The sequence below is a fragment of the Peromyscus maniculatus genome, chromosome 12 (assembly GCF_049852395.1).
Source record: "Peromyscus maniculatus bairdii isolate BWxNUB_F1_BW_parent chromosome 12, HU_Pman_BW_mat_3.1, whole genome shotgun sequence".
Lineage (NCBI taxonomy): Eukaryota > Metazoa > Chordata > Mammalia > Rodentia > Cricetidae > Peromyscus > Peromyscus maniculatus.
Window position 1 is genome coordinate 18,060,412 of NC_134863.1, and position 27,048 is coordinate 18,087,459.

General features: G+C 39.4%; 1 protein-coding gene across 5 annotated transcripts in view; it reads left to right on the forward strand.

Annotated features, from left to right (window-relative positions):
• The window catches only part of Il1rap (interleukin 1 receptor accessory protein), a 142,784-nt gene that overhangs the window by 91,155 nt on the left and 24,581 nt on the right, over window positions 1–27,048 (forward strand). For all 5 annotated transcript variants that reach the window (XR_006062483.2, XR_013043699.1, XM_016003646.3 and 2 more), the window contains exons 4-8: window positions 2,066–2,252; window positions 14,146–14,311; window positions 16,871–16,942; window positions 20,927–21,053; window positions 23,581–23,729. Coding sequence is in view for 3 of the 5 variants with exons in the window: in XM_016003646.3 (XP_015859132.1) it covers window positions 2,066–2,252; window positions 14,146–14,311; window positions 16,871–16,942; window positions 20,927–21,053; window positions 23,581–23,729 (701 nt within the window). In the remaining 2 variants the exon portion in view is untranslated. The remainder of the gene's footprint in view (window positions 1–2,065; window positions 2,253–14,145; window positions 14,312–16,870; window positions 16,943–20,926; window positions 21,054–23,580; window positions 23,730–27,048) is intronic.

Here is a 27,048-nt window from a genome sequence, read left to right on the forward strand (position 1 = left end):
TCCTTGTAGCCTGTGATGTCCCTTGGAGATTGTCATCTGATAATAATTTTATTGGAATAAAGTTTAGATGCACACGTGGACTTCTAGTAAACAAGGAATGCTCAGGTTCTTATTAGCTATGTCCAAAAAAGCCCTAAGTGGTGGCATCAAGCAGATTGTACCGGAAAGAGCATGGGGTGAGGTGAGAGACAGAAAAACCAAACGTTTGTTGCTGCTTAGCTGGTGAACTAAGGCAAGTTGTGTACAAATCTGGAGCTTTGGCATCTGTACCTGTACCGTGGAAGAACAGACTACATCTTCATGGAGCTCCTTTTCAGCTTTGACAACTGTTAATCCTTTACCATTTCCCCGGAGAACACCAGCAAATCCCTGGGAAGGGGCCTTTAACCGCTTCTGCTTGCCTTTTACCTTTGCTGTGTACCTGGTGTTGCTGATGTCACCGCTGTGCACCCAGTGATGCCGAACCTGTATTACTCACCCACTAACTATCTTCAAAGCTCTGGCTAGGGTGGCCCATTAAGCCCTGCTTACAGCATCCAATAGCTTTCCTAGACCAGAGCCCCAGAGAAGTCCACATTCTTCCACAGAACAGAATGGTCATGCCTGTTGTACCTGTAGCCACTCTTTCCTGCTAACTTCTGTCTTAGTTACTTTTCTATTGCTGTTGTGAGGTGCATGGCCAAGGTAACTTGTAAAAGGAAGCATTTCATTTGGGGCTCATAGTTCCAGAGAGTTAGTGCTCATGGCCGTCAAGGTCTAGAGCATGAGAGCAGGCAAGCATGGTGGTGAATCAGTAGCTGAGAACTCTTAGCTTGAGATGATAACCATGAGGCAAAGAAAGCTAACCAGGAATGGCACAGGCCTTTGAAGCCTCAAAGTTCATCCTCAGTGACTCATCTCCTCCAATAAGGTCATACTTCTTCTTTTTTCTTTTCTTTTCTTTTTTTTTCAAGACAGGGTTTCCTGTGTAGCTTTATACCTTTCTTGGAACTCACTCAGTAGCCCAGGCTGGCCTTGAACTCACAGAGATCCCCCTGCCTCTGCCTCCTGAGTGCAGGGATTAAAGGCATGTGCCACCACTGCCTGGCAGGTCACACTTCTTAGTCCTACCCAAAGAGTTCCACCAATGGGGGACCAAGGACTTAAACATATGAGGCTATGGAGGCCATTCTCATTCAAATTGCTAAACAGGTTTGGGTATGTTTATGGCTATAGAGTTAGATTCATTTTCTTTTATTTTATTGCTCATGTTCTTGTATTCAAATGGCAATGTTGAACTGACATGTTACTAAGATTATAGATAACGGTTATAGTATATTCATATAGTTTTAATTTACACACACACACACACACATATGTATATATATAAAATTAAGGAACATCCAAGGTGCTCACTGTATAGGAAACCTAGTGGCAAAGTGCAGGTAGGGTGGAATAGAGAAGATTTTGACAGAGATGTGGCTCAGGCTGGATAAACATCACTGCACACTTTTCCACTCATTGTAAGATGTTTCCTGGGCCTGGTATTTGCCCTCATCATTGCTTGTATGTATGTACAACAATTTTGAAAACTATATCATAGTTTTCTTTATCACCTGTTTTGTTTGCTTTTTCTATGAATTCCCTTATTTTCCAGGCTGAGGTGACACTGGATGGATGTTTTGGGTTACATACTGGCTCTTTCTCCCTTTTTAAATTTTGATCTTGTTGAAAAAAAAATTCCAAAACTTATTCAATCGGAAGCTAAAATTCTAGAAATTTTCAAAGTTTGGTTGCATCCTTTAACACGCCATCCTTACCTTTAATAAAAATACTACTGCTCAGAGTATTTTAAATGAACACTTTAAATACACATTTAAGGTCATGTATAGAGTATAAATATTTTAGTACTTTAATAGCAGATACTTCTGTTTGCTTTCTAGTATGTGGTGCTAATTGGTATAAGAAATATCTCAGAAATTCACTTAATATTCGCATGAATTCACACCTATAAAGAAGTCCCAGCTCTATTAAATCAATTAAAAGCAGATGAGCCCCCGTGCTCAGGGTGTGTTTGTCTTCTCAGGAATACTACGTATTGCAGCAAAGTTGCGTTTCCCCTGGAAGTCGTTCAGCAGGGCAGATGCTTCAGTTCCCCCATGAGACTCACGGTGCATAGACTGTATATCGAACACAGTACTCATAACATCACGTGTCCAAACGTAGATGGATACTTTCCTCCCAGTGTCAAGCCAACGGTCACTTGGTATAAGGTAAGGAAACTAGAACACATTATTATTTTTTTAAATCCTAATAAATAAACATCTGAGTTAAATGGTAACACTGATACTTTTCTCCTCCCATCTTTGATTTCTTCATTAATACATTAGTACAAACTTTGGCCTCTTCCTTGTTTTGCTCTGTTTGAGGTGGAGGGCTGTGGGTTTCTCTGCCCCAGTCTGCTGTTTCTCACCCGATGTTCTCTAGACTCCCAGAGCTAACTGCCTAATTTCTGCTAACTCCCGAGGAGCCTGCTTGGAGAAACGCGGCCCACTTCCACTCACTGCCTCGTGAAGTTGGAAGCTGCTGCTTCACGACATGAATCTCAGCCCCTTGATGAGTCAGTACTGTAATTTATGATTCGTGTGTGCGTCATTGATTGCCCTGGTTTGTGGGCTCCACATCTGAGGATGGAAAATGTTTTAACAAAAAAAAAAAAAAAAAAGAATGTGAATATTGGAAGGCGGCAGCTCTGCCACACGGCCTGGAATCTCGTGGGCTCTCCACTGGCACCAAAGTGGAAAACTCATGCACAGCGTACCGCACAACTCCATATGAACTGTTCTCTGTAAACTAAGTGAGACAAACAATGGCCTTTAGGCAGTGTGCAGGTACCCGTGTTTGCAGACCGTGAGCGGAACGTAGGCTAGGCCAGCGTAGAATCAACAGTGAAAGGTGGGAGAAATTTCATTCCCTGAGACAAGTCACAAAAGTCCTCCAAAAAGAAGTTCTGATGGGGCCGGAGTAGTTCCCCTGTTATGTACCTCAGAAATGCTCACCAGAGCAAAGAGAAGCTGCAGGAGTAGAAAGACATTTGCCTACAATGCCTGATGCCTTGCAGTTTAATGCCCTGTTACAGCCAAAGAAAGAGGCCAGTTAGATTAGAGAAGTATAAGGAAAGGAAGAAGATGGGCCTGCTGGACATGGAGGGAGGGAAGGGTTGAAGCATCTCAGGACTGAGGCATTTTGAAGAATCTCTGATAATATGAACATGCAATCATGTTCTAAAGTCTAAAAAAGGTTATTTTTACATAAAAATAAGCAATAAAAAATTCAAGTCCTATTTAATTTCGTGGAAAGGGTATATAATACAATAATATTTCTGCAGCAAAGAATGTATGTCAGAAGGTTATACTATTAATGACTCTTTAAAAACAGGCCTACATCAGGAAAGTGATAAGATATATAAATAGGATGCAGAATAGAATGTCCCAAACTTACATAAATTATTGAAAGTTTAAAGAAAATTATTTTACAAGTAAAGCCAAAGTAAGAGGGAAAATAGCAGCAAACATAAGCATGCACACACAAGCATACACACACCACATGTACACACACACACACATGCACATACACACAAACATGCACACATGTGTACAGAAATATACACATGTACAAGCACACACACCCATACACAAACATGCATATACCAAAGCAATTGTACACATATGCACACATAGAAGAATAAACAATCATATATATACACATACACACAAATATGCACACACATATATATATACACATGTGCACACACAAGCATACACATACCACATGTACACAAACAAGCATGCATACACACCCACATATATACACACACAGACATATGTGCACACACACACACATGCACAAGCACCCCCCAACACACACACGTACACATACCAAAGCACATGTACATATATACACACATAGAGGAATACACAATACATACACATACACACATGCACACCCACACAGACAAACATGTATACCCATACCCAAGCTCACACAATGTACAGTATCTGAAGACTGATAGGAAGTAAAAGGAGGAAATTTAAAAATAAAAAGACAACCATTACAGGAAGGCTAGAGTGGCCATGCAAACATATAAGAAAGGAGATGTTATGACGGTATTACCAGAGAGAAAATACTTCACAATACTGAAAAGATCACTTCATCAGGAAGCTGTAAAACAACAGAAGTGTCTCTGACTTACAACAGCATTTCAAAATACATGAAGTTATTAGAAACTGCCAGAATTCGAGGGGGAAACAGACAAATTCACAACTGTAGTTCACCAGTTTAAATTCTTTTTCTTGGGCAGCTGTTAAGGAAATGACATAGAACTCAACTCTAAAACCCTCCTGTGGGCCAGAAATGGGCAATCTGAAATTTACTAATGGTAAAACTTTCAGTTCTTTCAGTCCAACAGAGTATGTAATGAGAGATTTGAAACCCAACTAGTTATATGGTAAGTCAGTGTATGACCTTGAAAACCAGTAAACAAAGAGAAATAAGAATTATTCTCTTTCTGAAAGTAGTACTATGCCATGGGTTAACAAAATAGAGCAGATAAGTATGTTTTTATAGAAGTATTTCTATCAGTGAATGAAATCATCATGGCAACTTTGAAATATTTTTATGCGAGGTCCAATTGATAAGTCCAAGCATTCAGCATCAATTACTGCCAGCATCACAGAATGATACACAGCAGAAGTGTTTCCTCTGGTGAGTGAACAGTGCTTTCTGTAGTTCTGCAAATGGGTTAAATCTGAAGCATGTCACTGCTCTCTACGAGACACAGAGAGCCTAAGAAGGCCTAGAATTACATCATGAGTTTGAAGTCAGCAAAACACAAACCATATGCTTCTATATTCCTCATGTGCATGGGTCTCCTGATATAAAGGGAAGAGTACCAAATTTAAAAAACATGAAAGGCTTTTTTAAGAGAGAGAATGACTCCATATACCTAAGGATGGACGTACACACACATGATAAAATTATAACTGAAAATGAGACTGTCTCAGAGAGTTGTTTAAATCGTGTCTACTTGGGTGAGGAATAGTGAAGCAGGTTTGATTGACAAGGGCTATGGGGAAGGCCAGCAAGGGTGATTCACAGTATTATATTCCTGGTCTTGCTGGTACTTATAAAGATACATACTTTGCAATAACTCAATAGATAATTTTAATGGTTAAACTGGGTTATGCATATGTTTTGTTATGTGCTCAAATAAATAGGGAAAAAAGGAGAAATGGAGGGATTGAGAGAGGAGACAGGAGAGAGAACAGGAGAGGGGAACAGAGAAGGAAGAGTGTGGTTAGTAGGCAGGAGAGAGCCAAAGGTTTAAGATATGATAACCGATTGCCATGTATGGACCAGAGTTGAATACTGTTTCACACACATTACAAAACACAGTAATAGAAAACCCGAACATTCTGAGCATGGAACACAGATGATACCAATGAATTTGTACTTTTAAGTGGGACAATGGGGCCTTTGTTGTATTGCAGGGGTGGGGGTTGGTTTAGAGATACACGCGGAAATATTTACAAATGAGAGTATTAGTGAGGTAATATTAACAGATTCACGCCGATAAGTAAAACCTTATTGTGTGTGGGATGCTGACTTGTCCACTCACCTGACTGCTTTTTACTTCTGTTCCTATACACATTCTATCCTTCTTCTCATATTCCCCATCCATGGCCTCTACCTAGAATTTCCTCTCAGAGCAGTCAGATTCTACTGCTCTCATGGATTGTTCCTCTGGTGTTTCCTGTAGACCTTTACCTATTTGCTCATGTCTGTTTTAATGTCACTTTTTACTGCAGCGGGCATTGCTATAGTCTTCTATTTGCATGTGTGTACAGCAGCTAACGATAAACGGGTTCATCATAGTAAGCATGGAGTGGGGTTTAACATGATAAACGAGACGTATGCCCAGCTCAGTGAAAACTCAAAAGGAACACACAATTCTATACAGGCACCATGTAGTGCATATGCATGCGTGCAGGCAACCACTCACACATGCAAAATAAGAATAAATGCATCGTGTCTTTTAAAGTGTAATGTTAAGTCCCACAAAGTGTGGCAGAGAGAAATTGCACTAGTTTTAACAAGAAGAGCTGATGTCCCGTGAGGCCAGTTGACTCGTAAATGCATCATATCAAATTATTACAATTTTTGAATTTCCTGCCTCAATGAATGGTGGTGCTATTAACCAAGATATGGATAGTGAAAGACACTGGGGAGTAGTAAGTCATGAACTTGGTAAATATCACATAAAGCTAGAGATGTCTAAGACTTCAGGGTGGCAGGCAGATAGACAAGCAGATAGCAGTTGCTATCTTGTGTAAGCATCTGAAACTTAACAGTCATGCTGTACATAGAGACATGGATGCATCTAAGTGATAGTTGAAGCATCCAGAAGATGGAATAGAGTGAGAAGGGTCACTGGGAGGTGGTGACACACTCTTTTCATCCCAGCACTTGGGAGGCAGAGGCAGGTGGATGTCTGTGTGTTCCAGGACAGCCTGGTCTACAAAGCAAATTCCAGGAGAGCCAGGTCTGTTACACAGAGAAACTCTGACTCAAAAACTGAGAGAAAGAGAGAGAGAGAGAGAGAGAGAGAGAGAGAGAGAGAGAGAGAGAGAGAGAGAGAGAGAGAGAGAGAGAGGAGGAGGAGGAGGAGGAGGAGGAGGAGGAGGAGGAGGAGGAGGGGAGGGGAGGGGAGGGGAGGGGAGGGGAGGGGAGGGGAGGGGAGGGGAGGGGAGGGGAGGAGAGGAGAGGAGAGGAGAGGAGAGGAGAGGAGAGGAGAGGAGAGGAGAGGAGAGGAGAGGAGAGGAGAGGTCAGGTCAGTCTCCAGAGAGTCTATACCTGCAGTGATTAGAGACACAAAATCCAGATAAGAGATTAAGAAAATAATTACTTCTATGTAGTAATTGCTGAGACTGACTCCTCACAGTGTACAGATGCCTAAAAAGGTAGCCTTGGGTCAAGAGAGATGGCTCAGTAGGCAAATCATTTGCTGTACAGACATGGGGGCTTGAGTTTGGATCCCCAACACCCACATAAATGATCATTTGTGGTATACACATTTGTAACCCCGCGAAGACTGGCAGATTCTGCAGTCTCACAGACTAACTGGTCTTGGTAAGATGGTGGACTGTACATTTAGTGCAAACCTGTTTCAACAAGTAAGGAGAGAGTAGCACACAGCCAAGTGCACCCTCACGCATGTACAAGCGTGTGTATACACACATACAAACATACACACATGCATGCACAAAAATACACATACATACAAACTCACAAACATATATACACACATACATACACAAATACACATGTTCAAACACACACACACACACACACACACACACACACACACACACACACACACAATGCAAACTACCTGTTTTAAAAAGAGAGAAGACAACTAGAACACAGCCATCCTTTCTACCTTCTGGTTATGACAAAACTTCTGCTAATGTGTGCTGCATTGCTTTGTTTTTATTTTTGTTTTTCATCTCTCTGCCTTTGTCTAATCGACTGGCACCTTTGAGCTCAAGAATTCTGCCACCTCGGGAGCAAGATTAAGGTTTTGGTTGGGTGCATTCTCTTATTGTTTGATGGGAATCCTGCCATTTCTGTTTTCTACCTTCTGTGGTCATCCTTAAATATTGTCAGCAGTTCTTTTTCAGCTGAACTCTCTAACTTGATTTTAGAAAAATGGTCCCCTATAGTAATAGGGATACAACTTGGAGGCTTAGAAGCTAAGAGGACGAGGAAATGAATGGCTTCCACTTTAGTTATGCCATCTGTATGCTAAGTATTTTATTACCATCCGTAGTGCCCATCATAATTCCAAAAGGTAAACCCCATCTTAAATAGTTAGGTAATGGAGGCTTAGAGTACAAGGTGTGTTCCAAATGGCCTACTGTGCTGTATTCTCCCAATACCCTTAGAAAGCACAGCATCCTATTTCCCGTATTTTGGAGTTAATAACTATGTTAGTCAACATCTCTGAGTCTGTGATGAAATTCCTCAACTAGGCAACTTAAAGGAGTAAGGTTTTAATTTTGGCTCATACTGTCAGTGGTTTGAATTCATTCACCAACTCTAGTGTGCTTAGGAGTATAGCAAGGCAGAATCAACATGGCTGAAAAACAGGACAGAGGAAAGCCGCTTAGCATGACACCCAGACAGTAGAGGGACAGAAAGGAAGGAGCCAGGCAGAAAGGTAGTCTTGAAGTGCAAGCTCCCAGTGACACACTTCCATCAACCACAGCCAGCTCCTGAGGAATTCATCAATGGGTCCTGATGAAGTCAGAGATCTTGTGAGCCAATCACCTGTCACCAGCCTATCACCAGGCAACTCAGTCTTAACACATGAGCTTTTGTGGGATATTTTTACATTACAACCATAGCAAAAACCTAGGTGAGAGGCTGTTGGGAAATTTACCAAATACGAATGTGCTAGAAGCCAAGATTCAACTGCAGATGTCAAGAGGTCATTCTTTAGCATTAAGTTCTGAATTTATTCAACAGGCCAGCTGCAAATGGACATGCCTGGGACTGCAGGCCAGTTCTTTGTGTTTCGAAAGTCTTTCCTGCCTAAGACTGCTGTAGAGAGGGGAGTCCAGTCCCCACTTTTAGATCTCAGAGCATTACAAAGGGAAAGACAGTATTTGATCGTATACTGGTTTGTAACTAGATGGTGGTATATAGATCAAACTGTGCATCGTGGGACATGGAATGGATTCCAATGAGCTGATGGTAGAGGAATAGAACAGCACGTGTTTTCACTTGAGAAGTGTGGGGAAAAGGGACAAGGCTGAGCGTTCCTCTTCATGTCATTTCTTCCTCTGTCATCCTGTCTTATTCACTGTAAGGTCTCCTTAATTCAGGGCTTCAGCAGTCCTGTCAGGAGTTGTTCAGTAAGTGACTGTCAAACGAGGCAGATTCTGTAACTCATCTGAAAAGTGTACTATGCTTTGTAAGGGATTTACTGAATTCCAAATAGCTGGCTAGTCAAAAACCTTCTAGAATGCAGTATGTATTTAAGTAAGAGGATGTTGGGTGAGTCGCACAGAGACCCCCAAAGCATATAGTAAATTCGGAGGTAAGTGTGATTTTTCTTACTGCTGTTTATTATTATTATTATTATTATTATTATTATTATTATTATTATTATATTTAAGTGTAGACCTGATTTTTCATGCCACCATGCATGTCATGTGGTTGAATTAATTTCCCCTTTTTATTATTATGGTTGGCTATTTCAAATTTTGTTTTATAGAGACTTGTGAAAGTGAGATCAATTTTCCCTTTTCCCTGAGATGGAGGGAAACTGTTTTATTGGGTGTTTTGTATGTTAACATTATGGTAACCATGAAGATTCTCCCCTGCCATATAGCAGGATGGATATCAGTGCAGATGGCAGTTTACAGAAAGCTGAATGTCTTCATGCCCATTGTGATTAAGTGTGGCACAGTTTCTCCACTTCAATATTTTTTAAATGTAAAAAAAAAAAAAAATTTCATACAATCTATTCCCTTCCCCAAACTCCTCCCAGATCCAAAATAAAATAAATCACAATTGGCCAGATACTGTTTGTAGATGTTTCTCAGAAAATATTTAAATTATTATCTCTTGTTTATGATAAAGTATATTGTTCTGGTGAGTTTTAATGTGAGCTTGACACAGGCTAGATCGAGAGGAGAGACCCCCAATTATGATGATGCATAGTATTCGTCTATAGGCAAGACTGTAGGGCATTTTTCTCATTGATGATTGACGTGGGGTGGCCCAACTCATTGTGAATAGTGTCACCCCTAGGCAGGTAGTCCTGAGGTGTATAAGAAAGTAGCCTGAACAAGCCAGTAAGCAACACTCCACCATGGCCTCTGCATCCACTCCTCTCTCCAGGTTTCTACCCCAACTTGACTCAGCAAAAGAGTGTGACTTGAGAGTTGTAAGCTGAAGTCAACTGTTTCCTCCACAAGTTGTTTATGGTCATGGTGATTTATCACAACAATAAAAACCCTAAGACATAACCTTAGGAAAGAACATTTGTGAAAAATTACCATGTTCAGACTTTTTTCATCATGGCACATGCTATTGGGAAGTTAACCCAATCTCTGTGTGATAGACTTTGAGTTACCACAAGATTGTATTAACTTGTTAGAATGCTTCTTCATCTCTTACCTTTTACAATAATCTATATAGAGGGGTTTTAGCTTTTGGCATGATGTTGGTGTATTCATATTTTCTTTGAGAGCTGCACACTTAGAATACATATATTCTAAGTATACATTCACTTAGGTTTTAGGGCTCCTGAAGACCCAAAATTCATTGTTTAAACTGAAAACAAAAATCAAACTAACATTTTGAAACCTTGAGGCTAAATCACTCCACTGTGTACATTGAGGGAAACTAATTCATAGCTCATCTTTGTATCATTAAGGATTATATTTCTTTGTTCTGTGCTAAGTGTGAGCTCTCTCTCTCTCTTCCTCTCTTGAACATCCAACATACAGCACAAGACTGAGCCAATCTTCATTGCACTTAAGAATTGATTGAATAATGGATTCAGACTGGGTTGTAAAACTTCATGAAAATGTATGCCATCTCATTTTTTATTATTATGCATCTAGCTCTTAACATTGCCTGGCACATAGAAGGGACATTGTAAATATTTATAAACACTGAAAGACTGAGTTCTCTTTATTGGAAATGAGTGGCTTATGAAACTTCACAGAATTCAAGAAAGTGCAATATATGTTATGCCAAGATTTTCATAGATTCAAAGCTTCCATAGCTAACCCTAACTGTTCAGACAATGCAACTTAAACTCTTCATATTTTTACTCTCATTTTCCCCATGTCCCTTCTAATGCCAACTCCACATGTAATGGTCCATGTTTTACTACCACACATATTCTATGAGCTCTCAATTCTGTGTCATGTATCTGTTCTGCTTTCATAAGTACTGCATTTTTAATCATGTAACACAAACATGTTGAGCTCAATATGCCAAATATTGACCCAATCATAGGCCATGTAGACGCAGTGCTTATCTACCCCTCACTGACCCAAAAGGACTTCATTTCCCAGAGGAGGGTGACCACTATAGGAAAACTAACATTATAATAAAGCAATGTAAGGAATAACAAGGGAAAAAAGTACTCCAAGAATAAAGGTGAGTTCCTCTCTCTTTCCTGTGCCCAAAGTGTTCTACACATGTCTCTACTTTCCCTCAATAGCTCTCAATATTTTCCATCTCATTTTAAGTTCCAACACAAATCTTTCTCCAGTAAGATTTTTTTCTATAGGCTCACTGTTTGATCCTCATTATACACTCCGTGGCCCCAGTATGTCTTCCTTTGTATTTATGACAATCTTCCACTTGAAAAATACATATGAATTTTTTTAAAAAAAATCATGTCTTTTCCAGTCATGTTTTCACACAGTTCCTGTTTTGTAATAGACGTCTCTGGTGGAAGCCACTCTTTACTTCATTGTGACATCACCCTGCCCACAGCTTTCATCTCCTCACTCATGTATTTCCGCTCGAGGATCCCCCAAATCATCTCATGTGCTCTTCCCTACTTACTTCTTGTGGTTGGTTGTCCCAGCGACCGTTGTGTGGCTGGCCAGTTGCTCTTGTGTTCAACTTCTCTCTTTTGAATTCGGAAGGAGGAACTGATGGAGTAGGTAGCAGGGCTGTTTGCTAGTCACCCAAGTGTTTGCTCCATTGAAGAAGATCACTTAGTGCTACCTAGTTCCTTGTTTGGGGAAAACCTGGTTTCTGTTCTTTGAGCACTTGTCTTTGCTCATGTCAGCTTCCTTCTGAATTCTAGGCAAGTATCTCTGAAACTCTCATAAAGATTATTTTCAGGATTAGTTTATTATCTACAAAAATAATGTCTTTAGGGCACATGTTGAAGAGTCTGGAGTTGGAGCTACTTGTAGGAAAAAAAGTTCTAACTCAACACTACCGGCTAAAATTAATGCACATTTGTAATATAACAATGTGTTAATGTACCACACTGCACATGTACATATTTAAAATGTAAAACATTTCCTCCCTTCTCATTCATAAAATGCTACAGGCCTAACAGCTTTGAAGCAGATTTCAATATATTCTCAAAGATGCTGTTGACAAATTAAGTAAAAATATCTGCCTCTTGGTGCGGGAAAGTATGCTTTTGAGTTTAGCCCTCAATGTAGAGACAAGGCATATCACACTATGAGCACTGGAGTTGGCGTTGAGTGTGACATAGATGCAGGAGCCTGGTATAGATGCCTGAGTATAGCATAGATGCAGGGCCACAACATAGGATGAGGACACAGTGTACTGTGGTATTAAAAGTAAAAGCTCTGAGACAAATGTATTTTGATTCACAATTGAAATAAATATATCCAGGTTCAAATTCCATTCCCAGCACTACCAAACTGTAAGAAATCAGCAGTTCACTTTTACACATCTTTGTTTCCTCATTCATAAAATGGGATAAGAATAGTAAGTTTGGGACAAATGAGATAAGATAGCATGTTAAATACATGTCCTGCTGTAATTTTTATAACCCCAGCTTTTGAATAAAAATTTCATTTTTAGTTCAGAATCCAGTGAGAGATCTTTATTCTAGCACCTGGAAGAGTTTCAGCTCTGTGTTGTGCTGTCTAGGATGTCTTTTTATCTACCTCATTTCTTTTTCTATCAGTAAAACTGGGGCACGTTCAGCCTGATCTGCCTGCTTCACAGGGATTTAAGAACAGCTAAGTCAACAAATGAAGGAGAGTTATCTTGCTGCTGTTCAAATGAAATGTGCTGTCCCGTCAAATAGAGTTCTAGAGACATATTAAACTCAGCCAAAACCACGTCTGACATGAATTCATTATAAGTTGTCAACCTTCATGACTTCCTATTTTGTGGTAACCTTGGGGTCCTGATGTGACAAGTATCTGGAAGGGCTGCTTACCAAACAGAAGAAACAGATTGAGAAAATGTCATACCTGAGCCAATATCAGTTCCTCTTGATTTCCATGAGGCACAACTGTATTTCCTGTGACAAAGTCTTACAAAATACATTTCTGAGGGTAACTGTCATCTTTCAAAATGTACCTTCCAGGAATTGGAGAAGAAGATAAAAACCACCTTAAGCATCCAGGACTTCAATGTTAAATGTGTAAAATACAGGAAATTTAAAATGCAAGTCAGTAACATAAGTTCAGAAATTAAAGACCTCAGGTCTTTAAAGCTAATATAATACATAGAGAAACCCTGTCTTGAAAAACCAAAAATAAAAAGATAATATAATATTTTTGTCATTCACAAATTATTAAGTTTTAAAAGATAAACCAAAGAAATTTGAAAAATAAATATTTAAAGTGGATTTTTGTCACATGTGATGCATTGACTTTTTGCTAAAATAAAAACCACATAGCCAGAGACTGAAATATAAAACAGGACTATGGTTTTTATTTTACATGAGACAAAAAATATAAAACTCCAGTTTTATATTTTAAATATCAACTGCTTTGTATAAAAATATATATTTGGGGTGACCAATTAAAAGTAAAAGAAAGATGAAATAAAGTAAGAGAAAAACACAAAATGTTGTTGAAACTGACGAACAGAGAAATTCAGTGAAATAGAATGGTCAAGAATACCAAAATTGTATGTCAAAATTGGTTTCAGGTTTACCAAAGTGACCAGATTCCTGACTTAGCAGCATCAGTGAGGAGTGACAGAAAAATGCCTATGATTCTTCTAGAGGAGGGCTTGCGGTCATTCACATTTCCTTAGTTATTACTGTAAAACATGAATCTTAATTCACTGTCATGAAGGGATTCCAAGAATTCGAAAACTGAACCTGAAACAGAAAGCTTGATTTTGAGGTCTTACCTCGAATTAGATTTTTAATTTCTCTTATGCACAAAAAATGTCATACTTAATCCAAATATTTTTTGCATATAATATTATCCAGATGCTTAAATAAGTATTTTTGTAAAAGTATAGCATAGATATTTAGATGTTCTGTGTAAATGAGGTGTCAAAGCCATTTTTTACATGTGTTATGTGTATTCGTGTATCTAAACAGTGAACAGCTTTTTCTTATTCTAGGGTTGTACTGAAATAGTGGATTTTCATAATGTAGTACCTGATGGTATGAACTTGACCTTTTTCATCCCCTTGGTCTCAAATAATGGAAATTATACATGTGTTGTTGCATATTCTGAAAACGGACGCCTCTTTCACCTCACCAGGACTGTGAGTGTAAAGGTGGTAGGTAAGCATGGCTTGTCATTCACAAGTACATCTCACAAGGGCTATGGTTTTGTTTGGGCTATTAATGGGTTATTATACACAATTGGTCAAACTCTACTAAAAAAAAAAAAGATGCAGAATTTATTCTCTGCACTAACCCAAGAGCCTGTAAGCAGGTCCATGTAGAGAATAAGCATTCAGTAAGTGTTGGTTAACTTGCTGCATATGTGAATCGGTGATGAGCATACCAGAGAGTGAGAACGCAGTTTGATAGATGGGTGCTCACACTCCATCAGTGCCCTCTGTTAGTCACATGACTTGGAACAAGGCCTCGGGCTTAGCTGCATGACAAGACAGAGGGAGAAAGAGATGGGGGCTGTGTATAACAGGTTTATAACAGGTTTAGGTATACTTGAGTGATCCTTCTTCATAGCCCACCTCTTACTGGATGCAGACACTGTGTAGAGATGCTGCATGTGTTGGGTGAAAGATTTTAAATCCCAAAATCTTCAAGATTTTCCTCTAGTGAATCCGCTATTGGATTTGCTATAAATTACTATGAGGGAGAGAGAGGGAGAGGGAGAGGGAGAGGGAGAGGGAGAGGGAGAGGGAGAGGGAGAGGGAGAGGGAGAGGGAGAGGGAGAGGGAGAGGGAGAGGGAGAGGGAGAGGGAGGAGAGGGAGAGGGAGAGGGAGAGGGAGAGGGAGAGAGAGAGAGAGAGAGAGAGAGAGAGAGAGAGAGAGAGAGAGAGAGAGAGAGAGAGAGAGAACAGGCTTTTAACACAGCACAAGTAAAATCTAAATCCACCATTCTTTGGTCACTTTTCTTCAATTACTTTTGGAATGATGCTGGGTTGGGAATTAATTCACATGAAAAAAGAAGACTAAATTTAGAATCTGAGTGTGTTTTAGTAACCAGATGAATTATATCACATTATATTCATCTTAGAAATTATTTATAACTTTTGTGCCTATATGTATGTAGTTTTATCTGTATTTGGAAAGGTAAAAACAGGTGTTCTTGGTCACAGGTTTATATATAAAGAAGTTGATAGAGCCAGGGTGTAGAAGTCATTCTTAACTAACTCTCAAACGCCACAAGTTCACTTTTTACAGCTGAAGTACATTGGGTATATAATCAAACTTCACTAAAGGATGCTTAGGTATATTTTACTTAACTTGTTTTATGTAATTTATTCCTAATAATCAAACTTCAAGGTGACTTTTATTTACCATATTTAGTTATAGAAAATTTACTTTTCAAAATATACTCATGAGTAATATATGGAGAAATCTGGCTGAGAACCTGGTCAGTCTTTAAACCCACACTCTCAAATTCTATACTGTGGCTAGAGAGATGATTCAGTGGTTAAGACTTCTGACTTCTCTTTTTGAGGACCCAAGGAATCTGAGACCCTCTTTTGGCCTTCATGGGCACCAGACATGCATGTGATGCATAGGTATACATACAGGCCAAACATCCATATCCAAAAAATAAATATAAACAATTTAAGAAAAAAACACAACACTGCAAAACTTTTTAAAGGTACTTTAACATATATGTATAGACCATACAAAGAGCAGCTTTTCTATGCATGGACATTTGACTAGTAATCCATACATGTATAGATAATACAAATTGCAGCATTTCCATGCATGAACATTTGACTAGTAATCCAGTATCAATCAGTCAGACACATGTAGAGGTGTCTTAAATTTTCCATGCAGCTAAATATTCATTGAATAGTATCCAGGTCCCGTACTGGACATTCTGAGCACTTGAGGAAGAAATACTCAGATAATAAGCATAAGTAATAAGCATGGTTTACAACTAGAAAGCACGTAGTTCCATGTGTCGAATACTTGAGGCAAAGGTAGCTTGGAAATTAAAAGAGGAATAAATTAAAAGAGAAGAAATACTACATGAAAACAGTTGTTTCTAATACGGTAAGAGAAATCTATGCCACATGACCACTGGAAGTCAAAAATACTGATAAAACAGCCTACCCACCCGAAAAGTGCAGGGGATTCAATATATTTTGTTTGGATTTTTGCAGCAGAAAGAACTGTGTTTCTGTGCTCAGAGCCCTTTTGTCACTCAATGTGTGAATTTTCCACACCACGCCATTCTCCAATTCTCTTAGACACCATCTGTGTTTCCTACAGTTTAATCATTTTGATACTAACTACCTGGAGTTTGCACAGACCCCACAGATTGAGGGCTCTGTCTTCAAAGAGTCTGAGGGACTCACAAGCTCTTGGTTCAGGAACTGGGGACTAAAAGTAAAGAACAGAGAACTACGATGAAAGATGCTCATGCCACCCACAGCACTCAGGAAATTAAAGGGCTCTCAAGCTCTCAGGAGTTCTGTGTTGGGAATAAGTAATAGCGATGAATACATATTTCCTGTTACATCATGTTTTGTTTATTGTCAGTGAGTGAAGTCCAGGAATTTAGTATATATTAGACTGTAGGCCTTCTTAAGAATTGACAAACTATGCCAGGAATTTGAACAAGTTCGACGTAGAGTTTTGCATATGCCTGAATGATTTAACATCCCCCTTTTGCATTTCCTATCATAGGCTCGCCAAAAGATGCATTACCACCCCAGATCTATTCTCCGAATGAACGTGTTGTCTATGAGAAAGAACCAGGTAATTAGAGGTGTGATTCTGATGTTTGGTTAGAATCTCTTAATTACAAGAAGCGAAACACAGGTTAGTATGAGACAGGAAAGGCTAATTGTAAGGAAATACACAGATTTAAACTGAAATATGATCAAAAGCCATGGCACGTGAAGATCAGCAGCTGTGTCGATCTCACGGCAGCTCAGGAGTTCAGCCTCTTCCAATGTAGGGTCCTTTATCCTTTGCTCCTTGTCTTCTTCTGTGATTATTGTCTGATGAAAACTTCACTTTGCAGAAGGCTTTGGTTTGCCGAGGCTGTAATAATAGCACAAGACAGTTTTTAAGTTTCTGCTTTCTCTTCAGAGCGTGGAGCATGGAATCAGACAGAACTGAGAGTATCATGGGAAAAACACATCCATGAATGCTGGATTCAGAACACTGTCAAATGGTTGTCATGCCTCCCTGAGCTACCTATAAGTTTTCTTAACTTTTTATTCTAGAAAGAAATCATTCATAAATTTTCAAGTAAGAGATTTTTTTTTGTTCATATGACTGAAAGCCTCCTACAGTAGAGTAGAAAATCACAGAAAATTCTAACACTTTTACATCATCTTCTATACAGTAAAACCAGTCTAGATTCAATAAGAAATGTAGAAGAACAGTTGTTTATGTGAACTGAAGGTTATAGAGCCAGAGATTGTATAGGTGGATTGCCAAAAAGGAAATGTCCTGATGAGTTTTCAGATATTGCCTTGTAAGGAGTATAGGACACATTAAGAGGGTTGGCCAGCCTCAAATGGATTGCATTTCCTAGAGTTAATATGGGCTTTGTGTGGTAATTTGACCATTCTTGCCACTGCTGAAGTTCAAACCTGTCAGCCACCCAACTACATTTCACCTACTTATCATGCCACACTTCGAAAGCATTCCTGAACTCCTGTTCATTTCATCTTCCTTATGGAAACAAGGACTCAGAATCTGTAGGGTGAAGTTAGAGAAGCCATGCATTGTAGTGAAAGGTCTGGAGTCAATGTTAGTCAGTTAAACCCAAGATAATTAGAGGTTCCTTCAGAGTCTGGGCAATGGTGAACCAAGAATACAACCACAAAGCAGAGTTATTCTCAGCAGGCTGGCGTGACAGTTCCAAGCTAGGTCAAATCCTTACCCAGTTCTTACTTACAATGTGACCTACAAATGCTCTTTAATGTGCAAACATCTCAGCTTTTGCTTCTGTCGGACATTAATTTTTAAAAGACTTCATGCTGTTTGATTAAGAATAAATACCTCGAGTAGGGAAGACTTACTTGGGATGGAGGGAGGAGAGAAGCACAGGAGAGGGGAGAAGGAGGGATATATAACCGAAGGATGTTTTGAGAAGCTGTAGAGAATTATGATATTTTATGTTTACTTAAAGTTACATTTTATGCATATATATATATATATATATATATATATATATATATATATATATAAAGTTATACCACCTGGGATAAAAATGCTTCCCCCCCAAATATAGACTGTTGAACAAAATCCAGTGCAAGACATGGGAAATCTCCTTTCAAGTTGTTGGTCAGGAGAGTTCAAAAACCTCCCAAAACAATATAGGCTGTCACTGTTGTCCTTGATTGCCTCTCCAAAATTAAAAGTAAGATCCTATCACTGATGATCCAGCACACTTTGAACACACAGCTTAGAAGGATCAACCTAGATCTAACCTAGATGTCTCTTCCTTGAGGACTAGCTCTCCTAGTATGGGAAGGATATATGCAAGCTTCCCAAGGAGAGAAGCGATGAATAGTTCTACTGGTCTGTAAAGCCTACAAACCACATTAGCCAGGATATCAAGATCTTCCAAAAGGTGCAATAATGGCACTTCTATACCAGGGTTAACCAACAGCTACTCAATTAGACTTAATGCCTTCTCAATAGGTAGGAATTCATGCCTGATAAACATTACAGAGTACAGATAAACATAACCAGCTGGTAAGATCATGAAATCTAGAGGAGAACCTACTGTTGCCATTTGCACAAACCAGTATAATTTCTGACTTCTGTGTAAATACCCACAGCTAACTCTCAGCCCTCATCAAAGAAGCTTCTCTTTGCAGCAAAGAAAATACTGATCAAAATGTAGAGATCCACTGGTCGTGAGGTGCTCATTCCCAGTGGATACATCTATGACACAGTCCCTTTACCTAAGGAGCATATGCACATATATGTCTGTAATTTTAAGTAGCTGTTTTGTGAACTCCTCTACAGCCTCTGGCTCTTATATCCTTTCTGTTTTATCTTCATTAATGTTTCCTGAGCTCTGGTAGGGGGGATACAGATTTCCCATTTAAACTTAGACACTCAGCAGCACTTATTTTCCTCAGTACTATAGTCAATGATAAGTTGCCCATGTTTTAGTAAATAGCACCCACACTCATGCAAACAATCATGATTAAATTCAGGGTTTCACACACACACACACACACACACACACACACACACACACACACACAAATACATCAAAGTGTGAGAAGGCTTGTTGGTGAAAAGAAGGTGACTGGGGGAGTAGAAAGATGATGGTTTTGACAGGATGAAAACAGCCAAACTTCATTATATAAATGTATATGACTCTGAAAGAACAAAGGCAAACCATAACAAGTGTAAGTATTTAGCTATGCCAAGTTCACAGCAATTATATTGGTCTTGACATGATTGTTGGCACTGTTTTTTTTCTTTTTTTAAAAATTTTATTTTATAATTTAATTTAATTTTACATATCAGCCACGGATTCCCTTGTTCTCCCCCCCTCCCGCAGCTCTTCCCCTTCCCCCCAGCCCACCACCCATTCCCACCTTCTCCAGGGCAAAGACTTCCCTGAGGATTGCGATCAACCTGGTAGACTCAGTCCAGGCAGGTCCAGTCTCCTCCTCCCAGACTGAGCCAAGTGTCCCTGTATAAGCCCCAGGTTTCAAACAGCCAGCTCATGCACTGAGGACAGGACCTGGTCCCACTGCCTGGATGCCTCCCAAACAGATCAAGCTAATCAACTGTCTCACTTATCCAGAGGGCCTGATCCAGTTGGGGGCTCCTCAACTATTGGTTCATAGTTCATGTGTTTCCATTTGTTTGGCTACTGTTATTACCATTTGTGAACCAACCTCCCTTGTCTCATGAGCCATCTCAGCTACATAGCTTAGAACTGCTGTTTTAAACTAAGTTTCTGCATGTTTGGAGAAGGGGATTCCCCGGCCAGTTCTCTTAGTGATGACATCACAGTTCTTTTAGTGATGAGATCACTCCATCCTCAAGGACCCATCATCTAGGGACCCTTTTATTGGTCACTATGGTAGCTTGAAGGACAATAACCCCAATAGGCTCATATATTTCAATTCTTGGTGCCCAGTTTGTAGAACAGTTTGAAAAGGACTAGGTGCCATGGCTGGGAGTGGACTTTGATGCTTCAAAAAAATCCCATGCCATTCCCAGTTAGCTCTCTCTGCCTCATGTTTTTTGATGAGATGTGATCTCTCAGCCACTGCTCACTGCTCCAGCAACATGCCTGCTGGCCTGCTGGCCTGCTGCCCTGTTCCCTGTTGTGATGGTCATAGCCTCTAACCCCCTGGAACCATGAACTCAAAATTAAATACTCTCTTCTATAACTTGCCTTGGTCGTGGTGTTTTATCATAGCTGAAAAGAAAGAAACTAAGACAGTCACAGTTTGTGAGGGAAATAACAAAATGGGAGGTTTGGGGCCTAAAAAGAATGTTGCCAGAGGTTTTCTGGCATTTTAGAGCATACTTATACAGTGTTTAAAAAATGGCCATTTTGGTGATTTTGTTTACAATTATTGGCCTCTGTTCTTCGTTTTTATTCTTTTGTGCATTTGGTGTTAGAATGACATGTGATATATTGCCTCTTAGTGGCCACTAGAGAATCAGGCTCACATTAGTCATATGGAAGATGCATATTGATGGATTAATATAGATTAATGGCATCTATTAAATTTGTTTGTTTGTCAGGAGAGGAGCTTCTCATCCCCTGTAAAGTCTATTTCACTTTTATCATGGAATCCCACAATGAGATCTGGTGGACCATTGATGGAAAAAAGCCTGAGGATGTCAATGCTGATGTAACTACTAATGAAAGGTATCATGGGCATATGCAGGAGCTCTGGTCATAATGGGTGCATGCAGGAGCTCTGGTCATCATGGGCATATGCAGGAGCTCTGGTCATCATGGGTGCATGCAGGGGCTCTGGTCATCATGGGCACATGCAGGAGCTCTGGTCATTCTCAATCTAAGGTCTTGATGCATACTATTCAATGTGCGTGATGATTGTTTTTCCTTTAATAAAATTTAGCAAGGTTTCCAAGTCTTCAATGGCTGCATCCCAAAGCAGGGCTACTGAACTTGCAATTCGAGTGCAGACTCTGGCCAGATTGCATGCCAAAGTTTGGAATTAGCATTGTCTTGAGGCTGAATATCTTCATCACAGTTGTCCCACAGGCCATGCACCATATTGTCTTAAACTCTACAAACTTCACATGTTTATGATTCTCATTTAGAAACATATGGAATGTATCACCCTCATCTCCCTCATGAATGAAAAGATAAATGAGAAGGAGAAATGTTGGGATGTGGTTACATGAAAGTATTTGTGTTATCTGTCTTAATCCTGGAGTGTGGTCCAGATATTTGCATCTCTCCTAATTATGTTTATTTCATAACCATACCTTTCCTATCTTCCCCTGATAGTTGAGAATTACTTGTTAAATGTTAACATTTTTGTTCTTTTGTTCTTTAAATTTCACTTTAAAAAGTAAATGTATAAAAGTCTCAAAGAGCTAATTTTTAAAAGCTAATAGGTAATAATGCAGACCTCTCTTAAAATGACAACTTGGGTCACTTTATTCTTAAGTAAACTTGAAATTTTTAAGGATTTAACAAAGGAGAATGCACAGGTCTCTGAAGATAAGATTTCTCTATAAGCGAGGTATAAACTGCTGGAGAGAATTGGTTTGCTACAGAAACTAATAAATCACAGTGGTCAAGTATGCGACAGAGTAGTGGGAGGATCCCAAGTTTTATCACCTTATGCAAACAGACCTTAAGCTAATTGAATTTTTACAATTCAAAACCAGTTTCTTCCCTACTAGCAAGTTGAGATGTGGAGAAATTACAAACTATCTACTTTGAACACCTTCTTGCCCTGCTTAGTTAAAACAAACAGTGAGAGAGCAGACATTTAAATGTTATATGATAAATAAGTGACTGAGGAGTAGGTATTACAGGAGTTCCTAGGAGATTCTGTCCTTTTGGGGGGATTAGGTGGCACTCCACAGATGAAACAGTGTTCAAATCGAATTTGCTAAGTTAAGAAATGAAAACTGGTAAAAGAAATGTTGTGTTCAAAGACCCGGACATTAGAGAAGCAGAGAAAAAAAAATGAAAGGGAAAAAAAATAAAGCCTCTAAATATTGCATGTTTTATAGAAGGAACTGATGAAAGGTTCAGCTCAAGGCCCTGAGGGACAGTTATTGATCATTTCAGGAATTCTGAGAACTGAGATTTTCATCTTCATATTAAACAAATGCTTATGAGAACAAAGTCATGTTATTCTACTTTGCTGCCATTAAGACAAACTTGCAGTGTTCAGGAGAGTAGGAAATTAAGCTTTGGAGAAAACTACTGGGCCCTTAAACACATCTTAATGACTGACAGTATGTCTAATCTTTTTTTTTTTTTTTTTTTTTTTTTTTTGGTTTTTTGAGACAGGGTTTCTCTGTGTAGCTTTGCGCCTTTCCTGGAGCTCACTTGGTAGCCCAGGCTGGCCTCGAACTCACAGAGATCCGCCTGGCTCTGCCTCCCGAGTGCTGGGATTAAAGGCGTGCGCCACCAACGCCCGGCGAGTATGTCTAATCTAAAGGAATACCTGGATGTTGGTCAGCTAAAGGAGAGATATATTTAGACACCCCCCCCCCCCCGAGACAAGTAGTTGAAGGGATTTTTACATCTTGATCCTAAACAAAACCCTTGGTCTTGGACGTACTGCAGTTTGGATATATTTACTTTACAGTTCAGGTTTCTTGTTCCAGGCTGTTTCTTCTCCTTACATGTTAGGATTTAGCTACGCAGCTGCAACATTTCACACGAACATTCTGCCTGGGTTTGGAAGTCGAACTTTCAGTACCTCTGTAGCATGACAGTTAGTGTGGGGTTAGGATAGCTCAGAAGAGCATTCAGCAAGAGTTGCTGCAGCATAGATGCATGTTCCGTCTCCAGGGTCTTTCAGTAAATTTGTCACATAATACACTCTTTTACAAAACAGCCAAGACATGGGAAGTTTAATGACATTGCCCAAGGTACAGAGCATTAAATGACAAAACATGGATCAAACCCCAACCAACTCTGATACCAGAAGATTCTTTTCAAGCTGATACAGGCATCGTGCCTCTAGAGCGTGGGTGGCATGTAGCTGTGAAGGAAGAGCTGGAGTGAGAATCTAGCACTGGGTTTGTCCAGCATTAGGCTGATGTGTGGTACGATGATGAGACCCTTGTCAGCATTACATCTGCTCTCACTCAGGACTCTACAGTGGCTTACTTCTTATTCACACAGAGGGCATAGCCCCGGTGTCTCACAAACGTTTTGATTTCTTTCTCCTTGTGCGCAGCATAAGTTATTCTCCAACAGATGATGAAACAAGGACTCTGGTGTTGATCATCAAGAAAGTCACCCTTGAGGATCTCAGGCGCAATTATGTCTGTCATGCTCGAAACACCAAAGGGGAAGCTGAGCAAGCAGCCAAGGTGAAACAGAAAGGTAATGGATGCACCCAGCCGATGACTCTGTGAACTCTCAAAATAACACTGTGGTGAATAAGAAATAAAGGGGAGAACTCCAGCACCTAGTATATTGGACACAAAACAATGAGTCAGTTAAATGAAAACTCTTAAGGGAAAGCTGCCATCTTTGTGAAGAGGCTCAATATGTTGGTTCTGATCGTGTCAACACCTTAGTGCCTCAATTGTGCTTAAAAAAATCCATGAATGCAATAACGAGACATAATTGGATATCTTAGATTATCATGAAAACTGAAAGTATTCAAAGCTAGCAAAGATGTAATAGAACTGCTAGAGTCACATATTGTTGGCGAAGCACAAACATGCCTTTAGAAATAACTAAAAGCAGAGTTCAAGGGTCACAACAAAAATTCCTTTGGCAATTTTTTTCCTGAATTATGCATCCTCCACTATTCTTAGAAGCATAAGAACGAATGAAACATAAGTAACAGGCATCCATTTGTCTACAAAAGTACATAAGGAACGCATAGGATACTGAATCTCAGAAAAATGTAATTTCAAATTCACTTTTTATACATTATGTATCAATAGTTAGGCAATCTTACAATGTTATAATTGATAAGATAAAACTTACAAAATTAGGAATTAATTTGATGTTAAAGTAATTTCTGTATTCACATCTGTATTTTCTAAAATAAATAAATCCTTTTTGTGTGAGATGTTGCTCCTGAAACATATTGCCTAAATTTCTCTTTGGGTCTTTCCCCTAACGCAAATCCCAACCAATTGATCCCTTCCAGAATAATATTTTCTAGTGGTATAGAGTAAAGTGAACAGAGACATCATATGATAAGCATGCCATTCTGGAACATCCTAGCCCCTCACATTTGATACAGTTTACATAGAAATTTATATAGATACATTTATATAGAAAAGGAAAAAGTTGACTTATAATTGTTGCATTTGCAATGGGACCAAATCCTGTCTGTCTGTCTGTCTATCTATCTATCATCTATCTATCTATCTATCTATCTATCTATCTATCTATCTATCTATCTATCTATCTTAAGCTAAACAACAAACAGGACACAATTGAATGTTTTGTTACAAATTAGAAAGAAATTATGCATTGCTCTTGAGAAGTCTTGGAGAATTTGTTGAGGATGTACCATTGCTTCCTCTCTCAGAAGCCACCGTGGGGATGGGTACACGGGATGCTTGCACCTTTAGCATTTGGTCCGTGGATACTGCAGAAGCACTGTAGTACCACAACGAACTGTTTGTGCAGTAGCCTTGGATAGCCTGATGAGATCCTAGTTCCCATGTAGCCCAGCTCTATGATCTTGGAAAAGTCAAGCACTCGCCAAGCCTCATTATTTTTATCATAAAAATAGAGAAAATAATACCAGAACCCCAAAGGCTGTCAAAAATGCTCAGAAAAAGCATTGTTATTAATTCATATTATCAACGGTTCAATAAATGCTAGCTCTTATTTCTCCAAGGGTTTTATAGGCATTAATTGACAAAAGCATCTGTGATCAAATAAAGATCAATTATAGTCTACATTACAAAATAAATCAAATTACTTTAGCTCAAGACCTCTTAGAGCCTTTAATATTTAACATTCCAAATGAAGGTCTTCAGGGGTTTAGGTTACTGCAGGCTGGGTGTTTTCAATTGTGTTACCATCCAGATTGCTGAAGTACAGAGAATTTGGGGGTTTTCTTCTAAGGCATGCACTTTGTAGAACAGTAAGTGAAGATGACATAAATGGGTAACTTATCAAAGACTAGGATCAAACCACAAGTGAAATAATGATTTATGTGGAAGACATGCACAAGGATGTCTGCCAGCTCATCCCAGTAGCATAGAAACTCAGGTTCTGAGTGTGGTGGAGACAACATTGAGGCTGTGAAGGGACATATGACCCACTTGGCCAATGAGTGCTGACTCTTAGATTTTTTACATCTGCACCTCATCAAAAAGATGCCAGGAAGCACAAAAGGGTGGGCCAGGCTTGTAATCCTGCCATGTGGGAGACTGAAGCAGGAAATTTAGGAGTTCAAGGTCAGCCTCGGCTACTTAGCTTGTTCAAGACCAGCTTGGGCTACATGAGACCTCATCTCAAACAAACAAACAAACAATGATAGGAAGAGATTAACACATGGAATGAGAATTCCATGTTTTATTGACAGCACATTTTATCCATTCCATTAAATTACTGCCCATGGGAGAGTTATAGTAAACATGTCAAATGTGTAGTTGTTTCATGATCAGAGGGTAACAAGGTGCTAGGGAGATGTGTGTGTTTAATCATATGAGAAGTTGCCAAACCAGATGCCAAAGAAGTTTGCTGCTGCACACTGACAGCAGCAGTGTGTGTGAGACCTTCATACACCATCTTTTCTCACAAGCTCTTGGATTCGCCAATGGCTAAGCTTCTAGCCCTCTTAGTAAATGAGCGTTTGCATCACACCGCAGTTGAGACACTGGAGATGATAAAAGCTTTGTTGTGAGTTCGTTGATCACTAATAATCTTTTCTGTGAGGCCGTTAAAAACCTTTAGTCATTTTTAGATGGATCATTTGTTTCAAATTTAATGTGATGTATAACTCACACTACACACAAACATACATACAAGACACACAAACGTGTATCCACACCCACACATGCATACACTGAATGCACATCCTTTGTTAACTTGTTTTAATTTTAAAACTATTTTCATCCAGTTGGTGAATTTATTCATTTTTGAAAGGTTTGTTTTTACTTGCATATATGAGTGTTTTGCCAGCATGTATGTGTATGTATCATATGTGTATATGCATCATGTGTGTATATGTATCATGTGTGTGCTTAGTGCCTACAGAGGCCAGAAAAAGACCTCAGATCCCCTGAAACTGGAGTTAAAAACAGCTGTGAGCTACCGTATAGCTGCTAGGTCCTCTGTAAGAGCGACAGTGCTCTTAACCCCTGGGCCCCAGGAGTTGACGTTTTGATAAGCAAAATTCTTAGTAACTTGAGGAAGCTCATTTTTCCAGTCTCTTTTTATGAATTAGTTCTTTCTGAATTATGTGCTCCTAGTCTTTGTTATATAAAGCAGACTCTAGTAGGCTTTTGTTCAAAGAATTCTCCTTTCTATTTAGGCCTGTGCTCCATCTCAGATTGTAGTTCTGTGGGCGGAAGTTACAGATGGAGTCTCGTGTTGGCTTTGTTCTGTTTCTCCACGGAAATGGTTGTTCCAACATCATGTTGAATGTGTCTCACTGTTTTTTTTTTCTTGAATTGTCTTGAAAGCTCAGTGAAAAATTTAATTATCTCTATGACTTCCTGCATTC